The 16,391-nt window shown below is 35.0% G+C and overlaps 1 protein-coding gene across 1 annotated transcript; it reads left to right on the forward strand.

The window, feature by feature from the left end:
• The first annotated feature begins 1,644 nt into the window (after nt 1-1,644).
• LOC111790419 (alanine--tRNA ligase) lies at nt 1,645-14,925 on the forward strand. The gene is made up of 23 exons (XM_087122391.1): nt 1,645-2,047; nt 2,215-2,453; nt 2,864-3,004; nt 3,253-3,399; nt 4,070-4,222; nt 5,144-5,273; nt 5,683-5,779; nt 5,947-6,067; nt 6,780-6,839; nt 8,384-8,434; nt 8,728-8,823; nt 9,040-9,141; nt 10,135-10,257; nt 10,791-10,934; nt 11,095-11,166; nt 11,260-11,335; nt 11,978-12,120; nt 12,212-12,320; nt 12,402-12,589; nt 13,329-13,418; nt 13,499-13,681; nt 13,963-14,142; nt 14,445-14,925. The coding sequence occupies exons 1-23, from the start codon at nt 1,660-1,662 to the stop codon at nt 14,517-14,519; spliced, it is 3,108 nt and encodes a 1,035-aa protein (XP_086978517.1). The 5' UTR covers nt 1,645-1,659; the 3' UTR covers nt 14,520-14,925.
• The last annotated feature ends 1,466 nt before the right edge of the window (nt 14,926-16,391 follow it).

Consider the following 16,391-nt stretch of genomic DNA (forward strand, 5'->3'; position numbering starts at 1 on the left):
AATTATATTTGGATCGCTTTCTACGTATTTAATTTTTTAAAAAATCATACAATAATTCAAAATTAATGTGAGAAAAAATGTTTTTTTTAGTGTTTAATTGAAATTTTTTAAATTTGATACACAAAAACAATCAAAATATTCCTCGACCACCCTCGTTGTTTAATGTTGGCAACCGCCAAATTCGGTTGATGTTTATCAACAACCACTACTACTCCACATAGTTGTTGTTACCCACCGATGGACGACCATTTTGTTGACTATCTCTAATGGTTGACCGATCCTAATATTTTAGATATAAATTTGAAGTTTTATAATGTTTAGGGAGGCGTTCGGGCACATGATTTGGAATTAGAATTCCGGTGATAAAAATTCAATGGTTTGTTTGAATGGTTTGACGTTTTCGATGATTCCTACCTTATAAGCATGAAAATAAAAATAAATAAAAATAAAAAATAAAGTATATTTGGATTGTTGCGTTGGGAAGCACGAGAGATGAAAACATGCATCATTTTTGTCATTTCTTTCTTATTTGCTAATAGATGTGTGAATTATAGATTAAGTCCGAAGCCAATAAAGTCAGCTCTGAATGGAACTACGAGTCTATTTATTATACACGAGAATAAGCGAATTCATATGGTAAGATTATATTCCAAGTTACCTATTTGGTTAAATTCTCAAAATGGTAAAAATATTGAATCAATTACAAAATTCATTATCGTTCGTGCAAATCAAAGGACAAACCTTACACGTTTGAATTTGTGATTCGATTAAAATCGAGTCGCACAAATATTATTATAATTAATTAACTAATTTATAAATAAATATTAAATATTAAATATTTACTTTAATGAAAAACTAAATATACTTGACTAAAAACATACCATAATTATTGATTTATAAGGATATTATTCCAGCGGTCCTCGTTCCACTTTTATATATAAATATATAATAAATTAGTTTTATGCTTTAATATAATATATATATATATATATATATATATATATATATATATATATACTGAGATAATAATTAAATATTATACCGTATCTAAAATATTAAAATCGAGATTATATTATTAAAATTTTATTCTTTTTTAGAAGTTAGACTGATTTATTACGATGCTTTACATATTGGAAAAAATTCACGAAGGGAAAATGATATTCTCAACAGTAAATTGATATGTAAAAAATTCACGAAGGGAAAATGATCTTCTCAACAGTAAATTGATATGTAAAAAATTCACGAAGGGAAAATGATCTTCTCAACAGTAAATTGGGGACGAGGATGGGAGAACACCGCCCCACAGACAATCTCTATTGACTCATGATTAGTTGAGTTATGTTTGAGTTGCTCTAGACAGTAAATCATTCAACGAGCATGTTATTATTAGGTTGAGAACCAGCTAGCTCTGAGTTCGAGTGACATTTCACCCCTAACAACAATTCATCCGCTGATTCTTCAACATAAGTCGGTTCGGACCTCAGAATGAAATGTCTTTTTTTTTTTTAAATTTATTAGAATTAAAAACTCTTGTTAGTTTTTATTTTATTTTATTATTAATTATTAAAAAAAAAAAAAAAAAAAAAACTAGGAGTTGGTGTAGAGGAAGGGGCATAAATAAGTGGAGTCGAAGTGATGGCGTGTTTAAATCCCGATTGAATGAGGAGAGGATTTTCCAAGGTCAAGGGGGAACAATTTATCGCTACATTTCTTAGCTCCACTTTTACTCCCCCTTCTCTCCTTTCCCCGCCGCCGCCCTCCATTCACTCCCTCACCGCCCATCTCTCCGTTGGGATTCAATTCCTTTTCAATTTCCCACTTTTACGTTTCTGTTCTTCAACATCTACATCGTCCGAGCCTTCGATTCCTCCATTTCCGCCGTCATCTTTGTCAGCAATGCCAGGGGTCGGTTCTCAAGGTGTGGAATGGCCGGCCGACCGTGTCAGGGACACGTTTGTTCGGTTTTTTGAGGACAAGAATCATGTTCATTGGAAGTCTAGCCCCGTGGTGCCCGTTAACGATCCGACCCTTCTCTTTGCTAATGCGGGTCTGTTTTTCTCCCTGGTTTTCTTAATCCTAATTGCGTATTGGGTGGTTCTGGATTGAGGGAGTGGAAGAATAGTTTAGTGGAATTTGATTGGTTATGGGAAGATTCTTCAATGAATGTATGCATGACTTTATTGGGGTGCTTGAAATATTGGGTTTTTGTTGCAGGTATGAATCAGTTCAAGCCCATTTTCTTGGGCACTGCGGATCCCAATACGTCTTTGAGCAAGCTTACCCGAGCTTGTAACACTCAGAAATGTATTCGTGCTGGTGGGAAACACAATGATCTTGATGATGTTGGAAAAGACACTTATCACCATACTTTCTTTGAGATGCTTGGCAATTGGTCATTCGGGGATTACTTTAAGAAGGAAGCCATCACATGGGCCTGGGAACTTCTTACCCAGGTTAAAATTCATTTGTGTCTGAATATGTGTAACGTTAAGAGTGATTACTATAGCATTATAATTTATGACAATTTAAAATTCCTCTACTTCTTGTATCGCTTTCTTACATATAGGATAGTTTGATACTGCAATGTGCAAATCATTTAATCTGTGTATGATACAGACCATCAGTCTTTTTGTTTGTAGCAAATGTTTTTGGGATAGGGAATGCTTGTAATGAAAATTAACGGTATACATAAGAAAGAAAGGTCACCAGGTGTGCAATTAAATCTCATGCAATGCGAGATTATTAAAAGCTTATCCGCGATACAAGGATTGAGGAAATTAAATTACTCTTTTATTATGGAATGACCGAATTCATATCAGCTGATCGTTTCTTTTCACAATAGTTTCATTTTGTGAACCTACAGGTTTATAAGCTGCCCACGGATCGATTTTATGCCACCTACTTCGGTGGTGATGAGAAAGCTGGTCTTGCACCTGATACTGAATCCAGAGATATGTGGCTGGAATTTTTACCTGCTGAACGTGTCTTACCTTTTGGCTGCAAAGTAAGTTTACGTTACAACTTCTCTCTGTTTTTTGCTCTTTCAAGCTACAAGTATCTTGTTATCTGTCTGAAATCCGAGTCTAGTATAAAGGATATGTTAAACCCCTCATTTCTTTATGTTGCAGACGCTTTAATTATCAAAGGAAACAAAAATATTGTGCACAATTGTGTTTATCCTTTTTTTGTTTGTTCAATTCATGTTAGCTCTTGAAAACTTAATCTAATTTTTACTCTCTAAATTTTGAGCAGGACAATTTCTGGGAGATGGGTGATACGGGTCCTTGTGGACCTTGCACTGAAATACATTATGACAGGCTTGGCGGTCGTGATGCTGCACGATTGGTTAATAATGATGACCCCACTTGCATTGAAATATGGAACCTTGTTTTCATTCAAGTAGCATTCTTGTCCCTTCTCTCACTTCTCTCTATTTCAGTGTTTCTGACTCGCCATCTAAAGTCTTCTTATCCGATTTTTTATCCTTGTAATAGTGGGAGCATATCGTTACTATTTTTCTAGTGGCTTCCCAAATGTAGGTTATATTGTGGTTGAACCGTAATATGTTTATAATCAACATTCTAGTAGCTGTCATATCTGACTTCTGGCATGTGATCCGTCTGAGGTGAAAGCTTGAATGCTTAAGAGGTTCTTGGTTGATATTGCAGTATTGGTTAGGTTTCCATTGAATAGAAGGGGGGAGGGGGGTCGAAAACTAATTGAAAACGTACGCACAGTAGCATTACTTCTGAAGGAAGCTGAAACTAAAAACGAAAAGAATTAAGTCTGCTACTAGTACTCTAATTACATTGTATCCTTCATCTTCTTGAATATTGCCCACCTCTTTCAAAGTAATAAGTGTGGTTAACAAGATAATGTTTGCTTTGACTTAATTTCTGGCCCTACATTATTGTCCAGTGACTATTAACTAATGTATGCATATCAAGGAGATTTGCTGGTGTCTGTCTGTTTTGATGGATTTTGGTTGCTTTCCTTGGTTATTGTTATTATTATTTGTTATAAGAACAACTTCGTTGGTTATTAATGATGCAATTTATCATTGCTACAGTTCAACAGGGAAAGTGATGGCTCCTTGAAATCTCTCCCTGCTAAGCATGTTGATACTGGTATGGGATTTGAAAGGCTGACTTCGGTACTTCAGGACAAGCAGAGTAATTATGATACTGATGTGTTCATGCCCATCTTTGATGCAATCCAAAAGGCAAGATCGGGATCTTTATCTTTGAAGATATTTTTTGCTGCTGTACTTTGCATAGGGTATCATTTAGTATAATGTTGACGCCCTCTTGTAGTTTAGTGGTTAACCGTTCATATAACAGATAATATAAAATTATAAAAGAAGGGAGAGAAAAGCCAAGTCCCAAGCCAAGGAAATTACAGAAGGGTCTTCCAAGTAGCAATAAGAGAAGAATATAATACTTAAAGGGTGTGTGGAATTTACAACTGCACCTAAGAGCTACAAGCAAAATATTATTCCCCAACTATGAAAAATAAAATAACTTGTCCTAATTGTTGAAGATTTGGTCGATCCATTCTGGCCAAATAAACCAAATCGAAGCCTGATAAATTGGAGCCATAGGGTTATCTTTCCTGTTTTGTAAGGATGACCTTCTGTGAGAGTAGAAAGCAAGCTGTTCTAATTGTGATCCAACAGCTTCCTCAGCCTTGACCAACGGATGAGGTATCTCCAGATTGCATGAATACAATAGGAAACATTTTCTTATTCTAACTTTATGAACCAATTCATCAAACAAATGAAAATGGGCAAGGGGAAAAATCTTAAGCTAGCGAAGTTATAAGGTTCTCCTATTTCAAACTATCGAAGAAGAGGAATAATTACAAGAGTCTTTCAATACTTCTCTTCAAAGGGAAGCAACAAGAATAGTTAAGTCGCATATTACGCTTACTATTCTCTTGTTTTCTAAGAAATTTTTTCTATTGATTTCCAACTTCTCAAAGACTATTGTAGCATTTAGCCACAAAAGATGTGTCTCAATGAAGTTGTCACAACTTCTATTCAAATAAATGAAGATAAGTAATGGTTTAGATCACTATATTTGGTCAAATGATAAATTCCTCTTATGGTGTTCTCAATTTTTCTCATCAAAATATTTATTTATAGGCAACTGGAGCTCGGCCCTATAGTGGAAAAGTTGGGCCAGATGATGTGGACAACATGGACATGGCTTACAGAGTCGTTGCTGATCATATTAGAACTCTTTCATTTGCCATTGCTGATGGGTCTTGTCCGGGTGAGTACCATTGCAAACATAAAATGCCTGGTTTGAAAGCATTTTGTGTCCTACTTGTAGTTAACAGTTATGTTCTGTCCTCTCTCTCTCTCTCTGTGTTTTTTTTTTTTTTTTGAACTTACACAATAATTTATATCGGTAATCCCTGTAATGATAGTGGGTTTTGATCTTTCTTCTTCAATATCATGGAAAGGATGGGGATATTTTATTAGGAAGTACATTATGCTTATTAGTTGCTCAATTAATTGTTAACATTATGTGGATTTTCTTATCTGTGTCAAATATTGATCTTTGGACTTATTATGTCCTTCATATTTTGTAGTGTTTGGATTTGTCATCCACCTTCAATCTTTGCACATCTTAAGCTCCAAAGTGTAGTTTTTCATACTCTTAAAAAAATCCTTGATAGGTAATGAGGGGCGTGAATATGTTTTGAGACGTATTCTTCGTCGAGCAGTTCGATATGGAAGTGAAGTTTTAAAAGCTCAAGAAGGATTTTTCAATGGGTAGGACTTCTCTATTTCCACTTCTAAATTTTAGCATGAAGAAACTGACTGATTTTCACATGACTCTTCTCTTGCTACTTTTTTCCCGTGTCATAATATAACTATAAATTGTATGTTTTAATGTTTGCTTATATGATTGCTTTCTGTCAATGATTATGGTGATCCAGACTTGTGAGTACTGTGGTGAAAGTGATGGGTGATGTCTTCCCAGAGCTAAAACAACATGAAGTGCGAATTAGGGAGATCATTGCAGAAGAGGAAGCAAGTTTTGGGAAAACTTTGCTGAAGGTACTTCTTTTCTGAGGGGTTTTAGAGTTTTATGGATGAATATTAAGGTCTTAAGTTTGATCATTTTGGTAAGTTCAAAGACCCAGAACTAAAATCACTTTGGTATATCTCTTTAAGTCTTTACATGGGAGTACATATCGTATCTCCCCTAAATTGATCAGGAATGGGCCAAAATTATGTCCATGGTTAAGAAGAATAAAGGTTTAAATGCTACTTTGGTCACTGTACTTCCATTGTGGTTCAATTTGGTCTCTATACTTTTGAAATGTTCAATTAATCATTGTACTTTCACATTTAGTTTAATTTGGTCCCCGTAATTTTAGAAAGTGATTACTTTAGTCTCTTAATTTTCATTTTTAGCTCATTTTTCGTCACAAAATGGTCAATTTTTAACAAGACAAAAACCAAAAGAGACATTTAAAATTACAAAGACCAAATTGAACAAAATTTGAAAGGATAAGGACCAAAGTGAACCATTGTCGTCAGTACTAGGATCAAGTAGTATTTAAGCCAATAATAAACTTGAAATTTCCTTCAGCAAATGGATGGATTACAATTACAAATACCCTCCTGGCTTTCATAAAGTTGTGTGCCCCAGGGATACTGACTTGGGTGCATCTTACTTGTTTTGATTTGTTATTTCTTTGTTGAGGCTGATTTAATATCATATATCTTGTTGAAAAACCTAAATAGATTACTTATTTGACGTCAGGGAATTGAGAAATTTAAGAAGGCCGCTCAGGATGTACAAGGGAAGATATTGAGTGGGCAGGTCAGTATTTATGTTATAGGTCTTTATGTAAATGTTATCACCTTGCACGTTCTTTGTTTTATAATCTATGTGTAGGAGGTTTTCATTTAGTCAAGAACCTACTTAATATTTTTTTTTTATCTAACGTACATGTTCATTGTTTTGAAGTGTTTTTGTTACGGTTCAAGGTTTTCATTTAGTCAAGAACCTACTTAATATATTTTTTTATCTAACGTACATGTTCATTGTTTTGAAGTGTTTTTGTTACGGTTCAAGCATTACATTTTGGGATCACAGTTTGATAGCTTTAGCACATTCATCGAAAAGTTTGAAACAACTTTGCATAAACTTTTGAAAGGAAAGGTTATTTTATTATTCTTATTTTTTTAAAAAAATAATAGTAGTATAACTTTATGTTGATGTTGAAGGGTGGGGGCGTGGAGGGGATGCTATAATGAGATGTTTTCTTAAAGCTATAATGAAATTGGTGTTGTAGGATTGACATTTATTTTCAGCATGCTTTCTTTCGTGTCTAAGGTTCATTTTCCATCTTTTTATCCTCTAAATAAGTCAGTACTTGGAACTTGCATTTGCATATTTTTTCTATCTACAAAAGGAGATGCGTGAGAGTGTTTGAAAGTGCATCACCTTGCCTCTTCCTTGGAATGAAAAAAAATATAATAGACTTGTTTCCTGAAAAACAAAACAAAACAAAAAAGAGGTCTACATGAGGGGTGTTTATTTCTGTGTGCTGGAGAGACCTTAATACTTGATTTAAATTTAAATTTGGAAATTTACAATCAGAAACTATGGGAGCATTTGGCCCCTGTTTGGAAACCGGGACCCTTGGAAGGTTTGTCTGGAGGGTTCCGAAGCCTGTATTTGGGGTGTAGGGTTGTCAAGCCTGAAAATCAGAAACGCGAGTTTTGGGTATTGTGTTGGGAAGATCAGGAATCAAAACTTGTGTTTGGGGTATAGTTTTCTGAATCGTGGTTTGGACAATTCTTTTTTTCTTTTTCCTATTTTCTATCTTTTTGTTGTCTTGTTTTAGTGGATGATTTGTGAATTATAGAACCCTTTGTGTAACACGAAACAATTTTAGTCTAAGAATAAGAAAATTGTTTCCAACAATCAAAACATTCCTTACCATTAATAAAAAGGAAAACATAACATGACAATGTTTGCGGTCATGAGTTTGAACATGAAGATACAAATTCTAGTCATAAGATACAAAAGCATAAAGAGACATTATAGGACAATCAATGTCCATATAAAGTAAGAAGGGGAAGAGTAAGAAGGGAAGGGGGAGGAGGAGGAAGAAGAAAGAAGGATGAGGAGGAAGAAAGAAAATGAAAAAAAATGCAGCGGCCGCCATTGATAACCCATGAGGTTCTGTTTGCAACTCTAGGATATTGATTATATTGATGATATTGGGCCAACCGTGGTTTTGGGTTTGAAGCTCAAAAGCACCCAAACCCACAACTAGGGGCCAAACAGTCCCCATATATGTTCAAGAAATGTTAATATGTGGTTATTTTCATCCTATTTCATTTTTTACTGTGTAGGATGCTTTTATCTTGTGGGATACGTATGGATTTCCATTAGATTTGACTCAGGTACTTGCTCTCTCTCTCTCTCTCCCCCACACATACACACACTTACTGCTTGCATGCATATGGTGTTACTAATAAAATTTTCATGGGCTCGGTTTAATGCCTCCTTGTAAGTCTGTTAACATTTTTGTAATTATGATCTTGGCATGGTTTTGTTGGACTACAGTCATTTTTGTAGTTAGTTGGGGCTCCACCATTTTTTATAGGATGTTCTTTTATCTGCCCTCTTTCTTTCATTTTTTCCCTCAATGAAAGCTCGGTTTCTTACAAAGAATTTTTTTTTTTTCATGGGCTAGTTGATGGCGGAAGAGAGGGGTCTGCTGGTTGATACTCAGGGTTTTAACAATGCTATGGATGAGGCAAGGGAAAGATCAAGAAGTGCTCAAAATAAGGTGAGTTCTTTTTGCTAGAGTAGATTCCCATTCTATTGCTTTTTCTTTTCTTTTTTGCAGTCTGTTGTTCTACCTTATGTGGACCTACTGAAGGAAAAAAAGTGAACGCTTTTATATACAGAACAATGCAAAAGAAGCTATGAATGACAATGGATAATTTAATTGACTGGAGATAACATTTGATTAGTTTTATCTTTTGTTTTATTCCTCTTCCAGCAAGCAGGTGGTGCTATTGTCATGGATGCTGATGCTACAGCTGCATTGCACAAGAAAGAAGTTGCTTCAACCGATGACAAATTCAAATTTATTTGGTTCAAGGTTTGTGATTCTAATATTGTCAGCATGGAGACTGTAGTTCAATTCGGTTGTTAACGGCCAATTGTCACTCAGTAGATTTCTGGCAATTTCATAAACAATGCAAACCAGATTTTCTGTGTAACTTGAACAGTCCCTTCGTGGCCTTAATTTTTTTTTGTTCCAGGTCTCCCTCTTTTAGTTTTAATTCTAGAAGTAGCCTAAAAGATGAGGAATGCCAGGGTCTTTGTTTTCTTTTATTTTCTGTTTGCATCTCATCCTCTCTTTCTAGTAATCATTTTTGCTTTGCTTGGTTGACTACGGATGGAACAAAACCATTACCACTATCTGGAGTCCAGATGTCTGTTGACTTCATTCTCGGCAGTTTTTTTTCTTGTTTAATGTTCTCGGTAGTGTGTCTTTGTCTGAGGTTGAAGACCGGAATTATGCTTGGTGGTATTGTTCTTTGTCATGTAGGATTTGATGTTTTCCCCCTTGACTTTAAGATCAATCTTGCGCCTAATTTGGATTGTATGGGTTTGGTTGAGGAGAAGATCTGAACTCTGATTCCCTGGCAGGGGTAATTTCTTAGATAGAGTGTTTTTTGGTCTATTTTATGGAATATTTAGCTCTAGAGAATTCTTTATGATAGATGTGCTCAGAGGAGGGTTTGGAATGTGGATACATTTTAATGCCTTCTGTACAGACATCTCTGTCTACTTTGCGCTAGGTATTCTTTTATTCTTGATTACCCGCAATTGGATTTCTTACTTGTAACTTTGGGCCATTTTTTTTTTCTTGTGTTTTCTGCTAACTTATTGCATTGTTGGGTACTCTGTGGTCGGTTTTGTGTGCTTCTCTTGATTGTTTTATTTTTCTTTTCTTAATGGAAGTTAGTTTCCTATATTGACATGTAATATACATGTGCATAACGTATGCATATGCATTCCAGGAATATGCACAATTTTGGATGTTTTACTGCTCTGTATTTTTCAACCCGCCATCTTTGTATTACAGGACCACGAAAGTGTGGTGAAAGCGATTTACACTGGTTATGAATTTCTAGAAAGTGTAGCAGCTGGTAATGAAGTCGGTTTAGTTCTGGAATCTACAAGTTTTTATGCTGAGCAAGGTGGTCAGGTATTTTGAAATCTTGGATACCCTATTGTGATTGCTTGATTAAACTTTCGGCAGATCTGTGGTACATGTCAAGAATAGTAGCCTTTGAATTTCTCCTGAAGAGTAACTGTGAATTGTTGAGCAACTTATATAGTACTTGGGGACTGTTACAATATCTGCTAGCGGTGGGCTTGGATTGTTACAATTGGTATTAAAGCCATACATTAGACGGAGTGCTAGTGAGGATGCTGGGCCCCAAGGGGGTGGATTGTGAGATCCCACATTGGTTGGAGAGGGAAACAAAACATTTCTTATAAGGGTGTGAAAAACTCTCTCTAGTAGGCCCGTTTTAAAATCGTGAGGTTGATGATGATACGTAGTGGGTTAAAGCGGATAATATCTACTAGCGGTGGGCTTGGGTGTTACAAATTAGGATTTGAAAATTATTCTATTGATAATTTGTTTGCTCCATCTTATGCTTTTATGGGACTTTTTCCCTTATCTTTTTTCATTATTGTTTATCTAATTTATGCTGTTCTTGTTTTTGGCATTAGATTTTTGATACTGGATTGATTGAAGGTCCCTTTGGCTCATTTCAAGTGTGTAATGTTCAAATATTTGGAGGTTTCATCGTACATATTGGCTCATTTAATGGTGGGATGGGTAGAATTTCTCTGGGTGATAAAGTTATTTGCAAGGTAAACTCTTGCACTTTTATGCGAATACGTTACCATTTATATTTAATTGAAGTTCTTTTGCTATTCAGTGGTTTTAAGAAGCATTCTTTGATTTATTAATCAAATAATTTCTTATCTACATTTCTGTTGCCATTCTTCACAAGTCTACTGATGCATGCAGGTTGATTATGAGCGTCGAAAGCTCATTGCTCCTAACCATACTTGTACACATATGTTGAATTTTGCTCTTAGGGTATGTTTGAATTTTGACCTAAATGTAACTTTTTATTATTATAAATGATATTCCTTCTGTTTTTAAAAGTTTATTTGGATTGTATTTGTACAGGAAATACTTGGAAATCATGTTGACCAGAAGGGTTCAATCGTTCTTCCTGAAAAACTGCGATTTGATTTTTCCCATGGTTAGATTTATTCCACTGTTGTTTACTTTATGTGTCATTTCCGAGGGTATTATTTTCTTTTCTTTTCAAGTTTTTTCAAAAAAGAACAGCGTATTAATGAACATGAGTCACGGAGGTGGTGGGAGGTAGGAAAGGTGGGGAGGGAGGGAGGGAGGGAGGGAGGGAGGGAGGGGAGAGGAGGGGAGGGAGAGGCAACCTCCTCCCCTAAGAGGTTTCAAGGAAACCTTCTAACTAGCCAAGGAATTTTCTAATTGTGACTATAAAAGTTCTTAGAAAGTGTAGACCATCTAGAGATGAAGGATTTGCTCTCTCCAAACTTGTGTACTGAATCCAATTTTCAGTAGTAGCCGTGCTAGTAGACATCTGTCCTCAGTTCTCTTGTAGTTTTGAACTAGGGGTTTTCCATTTAGGAGAATGAAAGAGGAAATGGTAGGGCTGATACAATTTTTTACCCATTTCCTTCTCCTTGGACTAAAACCCTTATTTTCCAAAATCACATCCAGAAAGTTTTTGTCAACTAAATCAAAAGCTGCTTCATTACTTTCGTATTAGCTAAGTTTTATTTTTCTTATGGAAGGATGTTTTGGTGATTTTCAATTGGGTACTTAAAATTTTGATTGCTTAACTGCTCCTGAATCCCAGGCAAGCCAGTAGATCCCGATGATTTGAGAAAAATAGAATCAATTGTGAACAAACAAATAGAAGATGAACTGGACGTAAATGCTAAGGAGGTAACCCTTGCTGAAGCAAAACGTATTAATGGGTTACGAGCTGTTTTTGGAGAAGTAAGAGATGAGTTGTCTTTCTTTATTTCTGAAAACTTTATTTTATTCATGAGAAGCATGATATCCAATATCTCCCTTGTTTACGAGGCAGGTCTATCCCGATCCAGTTAGGGTTGTTGCTATTGGAAAAAACATCGAGGAACTCCTGGCTGATCCAGATAATGAAAACTGGTTATCCATTTCTTCAGAGCTATGTGGAGGTCAGTGCATTATTGTCATTGCCTTCACTTCTTGCAGCCTGGGGCAAGCTGGCCTCAAATAAATCCAATGGATTATTGCAGGGACTCATATATCAAATACGCGGGAAGCGAAGGCATTTGCTCTTCTATCTGAAGAAGGAATTGCTAAGGGAATTCGAAGAATTACTGCTGTTACTACTGATTCCGCCTTTAAGGCATTCGAGCAGGCTCAATCACTTGAGCAGGAAGTTGACGCTGCTTTTAAAATAGATGGTAGCTTGCTGGAAAAGGTTTCTCTCTCTCTCTCTCTCTCTCTCTCTATCTCATAAACACTGATGCTGGATGATAGGTTTCTCTCTCGCTCTGATAGGCGGCTTTTTAACAGTTTTGCCTTTTCTGTTATATTTTTAATATTTCACCGTGTTGCATTCCATTCTACTCATCCATTTTCCTCTGGAGCAAATAAAAGAAATAATAAAGTAAAAAAAAAACTCTGCAAACAAGAAAAATAGCAGGAGATTAGAGTTGGAAGCATACGAGTTATCCTCAAAGAAGACGGAATATACTCAAAATTGAAAAAGAGAATCCCATCTAGAATAAGTACCAGAAAAGGAGAAAGGACACAAAAAAATCAGTAATTTTTTACTAAGTTAATCTAAATAACTTGGTTGTTTCAAAGCTGACTCAAGGTCATTAAACACGAAAAATTTTCATTTCTGTCACACTGAGAATCTTAAAATAGTTGAAATCACTGAATTTCAGATAGTGCATTGTTCTCTCTGTCTCTGTCTCTGTCTCTGTTTCTGTCTCTGTCTCTGTCTCTCTTTTTTTTTGGGTTGCCTCACTAAGTTGAAAGTATTAGTCTGATCCACTATAATTATCAATTGGAGTAAAAAATTTCTCTTCCTGAATGATGACTGCATCCAATATGCCTCTAAAATAAAATGATTTACGTTGAAAAAGAATACTAACCCTATCCACGTTTTAACGGCTCAATTAAGTTAATTCTTGCTCACTTCTATCCTGCAGGTGGTTGCTTCATTCAAAAACCGTGTTGATTCAGCACCAATTCCTGCGGCTAAAAAAGCACAAATTAGGGCAAAGATTGTCTTGCTCCAGGTACTACTTGTAGACCCACTGGCATTGATTACCCACTTAAACCGTGTATTTATCACCCGAAAATTGTTGTTTTCGTCTAGAACGAATTGAGGAAGGCTCAGAAGAAGCTTGCTGAAGAAAATATGCAGAAAGCTGTCAAAGTTGCCATTGAAACAGCTGAAGTGTCTTCTTCAGATGGCAAGGCCTTCTGTATATCCCATGTCAATGTTGGTTTGGATGCAGCTGCTGTTCGTGAAGCAGTTGTCAAGGTTATGGAACAGAAGGTAATTTCTTATGCTTAGTAGCTAGTACAAAAACCATTTTGATGTTTGGATCTAAAATTCTTTTATCCCCACTGTTGCTTCAATAGGATTGGTAGATGTGTTGAATAGATAGTAATTACGGCACCATTTCTCTCTCGCAATTTTCTAGCTTTCCCTTCGTGTGATGGTTTTCCATCACTCTACCATGGGTTCTCGAAGAAACATAATCAAATAGAGGTTGCATCAATATTAAAATATCTTCTGCTAGAATGTGAGGATTTGATTTTGTGTGTGATGAACAGGGCATATCGGCGATGGTTTTCAGCACTGATGAAACCACAAAGAAGGCTGTGGTTTGTGCTGGGGTTCCTACAAAAGGGAGTCAAGGAAAGCAATTAGAGGTATCAGAGTGGTTGACAACAGCTTTGCAGCCTCTAAAAGGAAGGTGCGGGAAGGGGAAAGGTGGCCTTGCTACGGGACAGGTAACTTTAATTACCCGCTTCTCTCCATAGCTTTTCCCCTTAGTCCTCCAAATCTCATATACAGTGACCTCTACTCTATTCTGTTGGATGAGATTAATTTACTTGGCTCAAGACTAGTATGTAATTTCTGAACAATTTGCATGATGAGAGAGCGAGAGCAGTAATGTTGAAGCCCTTGGGAGATTCTAGAAAATGAACCAATTATTTGCTTTTTTCTCCTTTCTGGTGGCTGTCTGATTTCAACTTCAGGGCTTTTTGGTGGAACTTCATATTCATCTTCTGAAATGCTTTGTGGTTTTCAGGGAACTGATGCATCTCAAATAAAGGAGGCAATGGATCTTGCCACATCTTTTGCATCATTGAAACTGAAGCAATGAAAGTTAATAGATTCCTGAAGGTCTCACTCACTTGGAGGAGTTTTGCTATTCTGTTCTGCAATTAGTTGGGCAAACTTATGCAAAACCACACATCTCATGTTGAAGAATTTAGTGTCCAATTATTTGCGTCTGCTATTCCTTCCACACTCGGATGATAGTTTCTTTTCTCGTTTTGTTTTTGGGGGTTGCTTTATCTTGTTATTCACTCACAAATACTGGTTGGATGCCCAAAGAAATCAATATGATTCATACTACAAATTGAAGTAGTAGCAGTTGTAGAGCTTCACGCCTTTCTAGGCACAACCATGTACTCGATACCACGACTAATGAACTACTTATGGTCTCGTGTAAATGACTTTAAGTACTTTAGAAATAGTTTTAAGCATTTACGAAGTCATTTCAAATAGACTCTTGTGCTTTAAAGGAATTTTATATAGAATGATATTTATGACTTAAAATTGAAAAGTCAACTAAATAGAATGATATATTTATAAATACAACTGTAAAGAATTTTATATAGAAGAAAATTATAACATACATATATGTGTGTATGTATTTAAATACTTGTGTGTTGTATGTTGTGTATACGTGGAGAAAGATGAATAGACACAATGCCTAGGTTGTTAGGATGGCAATCTTCGAGATAGCATTAATTTTCTTTTGACTATTAAGACGAAGACTTCTATAAATATCATATTAACATTTTTCCCTTAACAATGTTGAAATTGATCTTTTTTTTTTAGTATCTATTAATCTTAAATAAAGGGGAGTAGATTCATAATTATAACTCACAAAAAGACTTTAATGTTTAGCTAGCTATTTAATTCACGTTCTAATTAGCTTATTAAATGATAAAATAAGATTGTTAGGTACTCAAATATTTTTCACATTAAAAATCATACTAATACAATATAATTATAATTTAATATATTATATAATTTCATATATATACAACATAACTCAACTAATATAAAATACCCATTTAATATTATAGTAAAGTTTAATAATTGTTCATATTATTAAATAAATAAATAAAACAAATATGAACATAAGTCAACCCATATATTTTTAACTTAAAAAAAAAATAAAAGGTTCGAGTGGGCTTCAAATCAATCACCTTAATTTAGACTTTGGTTTCTCTTTAAGCTTTTAAAAGCAAAAACACCCATTACCACCTCAATCTTTTTGTCTTTTTATCACATCATCATATATACTCTCCTCTTAGTTGACTGATTCAAAGATAATTTAGTAGATAAGACATCAATTACGAGTGAAATAAGTTGATGGTTCGATCTCTGTTTCATGATTGTTAAACTCAAAAATGACGAAATCAACCTCGAACTAAACTATGTCTGATTCATTCAAATAATCAACTCGAACTTACTACAAGCCTTTATTTATGATGCTCAAAACTTTGACCACCCAAGTTATGCAAGAGAACAATGATTACTTTTACTCAATCCTCGTTTATTTGGATTTATAGGTTCAACTTTACGACATACATCAACAAATTATTATAATTATCGTACTCAAACTTAAGGAAATATACCTTTGTTCTTATCATTTATTATAAATGGAAATAAATTAAAAATATCTTTGAATTTTGTCATTTATTAAAAAAATACCAACATTATTTCCAAAATTGTAAATTATAATGCTTTTCTATAACCGTTTCAAAATAATGATAACGTATTGGTTAGAATTTTACTAAAAAATTAGGACGTGAAACGAGTGTGACGTTACAGTAGTGTTTGAGTCTCAAACTTCATTATGGGTCATCACCATCTTTTTCGATCCCAGTTTGTTACGAGTATTAGTTCTTTTGTTTGTATTCAATACCGCGGGTATAAATTTTTTTATATTATTATTTAA

This window comes from Cucurbita pepo, chromosome 3 (assembly GCF_057944985.1).
Source record: "Cucurbita pepo subsp. pepo isolate OVF chromosome 3, ASM5794498v1, whole genome shotgun sequence".
NCBI classification, from domain to species: domain Eukaryota; kingdom Viridiplantae; phylum Streptophyta; class Magnoliopsida; order Cucurbitales; family Cucurbitaceae; genus Cucurbita; species Cucurbita pepo.